We start from the raw sequence: 345 nt of genomic DNA on the forward strand, positions 1-345 counted from the left end.
CCCTCCTGCCTGGGACAGCAGGGCCCTACGGGGGCCAGACCCCAGCCCCCAGCCCCTCGGGGACCCCACGTCACCCCCAGGGCCCTCCCCATGGCCGGCACAGACACCCAGGGAGCCAACCACGGGCAAATGCACTTTATTGGGGGAAGAGACAGGTTAGGGAGCAGCAGGGCCAGCCCCAACCCCAGCCCCACCACCTCCTGGAGCCCCTTGGGAACAGGGGCAGAGGCTTCAATCTCCCCCAGAGAGCCGGCTGGGGGTCCGCTCCCCGCCGGGAAGGGCAGGCACAGCCTCGCCCTCCCCTCCTGCAGCCCCGGCAGCGAGGCAGGGGAGAGGGTTCTCATG

General features: G+C 71.0%; 1 protein-coding gene across 1 annotated transcript in view; it reads right to left on the reverse strand.

Moving 5' to 3' along the window:
* SLC35F6 (solute carrier family 35 member F6) overlaps positions 1 to 345 on the reverse strand; it is an 11,030-nt gene that overhangs the window by 951 nt on the left and 9,734 nt on the right. The window contains exon 7 of the mRNA XM_019470965.1: positions 70 to 134. Coding sequence (XP_019326510.1) covers positions 70 to 134 — 65 coding nt within the window. The remainder of the gene's footprint in view (positions 1 to 69; positions 135 to 345) is intronic.

Source organism: Aptenodytes forsteri, unplaced genomic scaffold, assembly GCF_000699145.1.
Source record: "Aptenodytes forsteri isolate BGI_AS27 unplaced genomic scaffold, ASM69914v1 Scaffold192, whole genome shotgun sequence".
Taxonomy (NCBI): Eukaryota; Metazoa; Chordata; class Aves; order Sphenisciformes; family Spheniscidae; genus Aptenodytes; species Aptenodytes forsteri.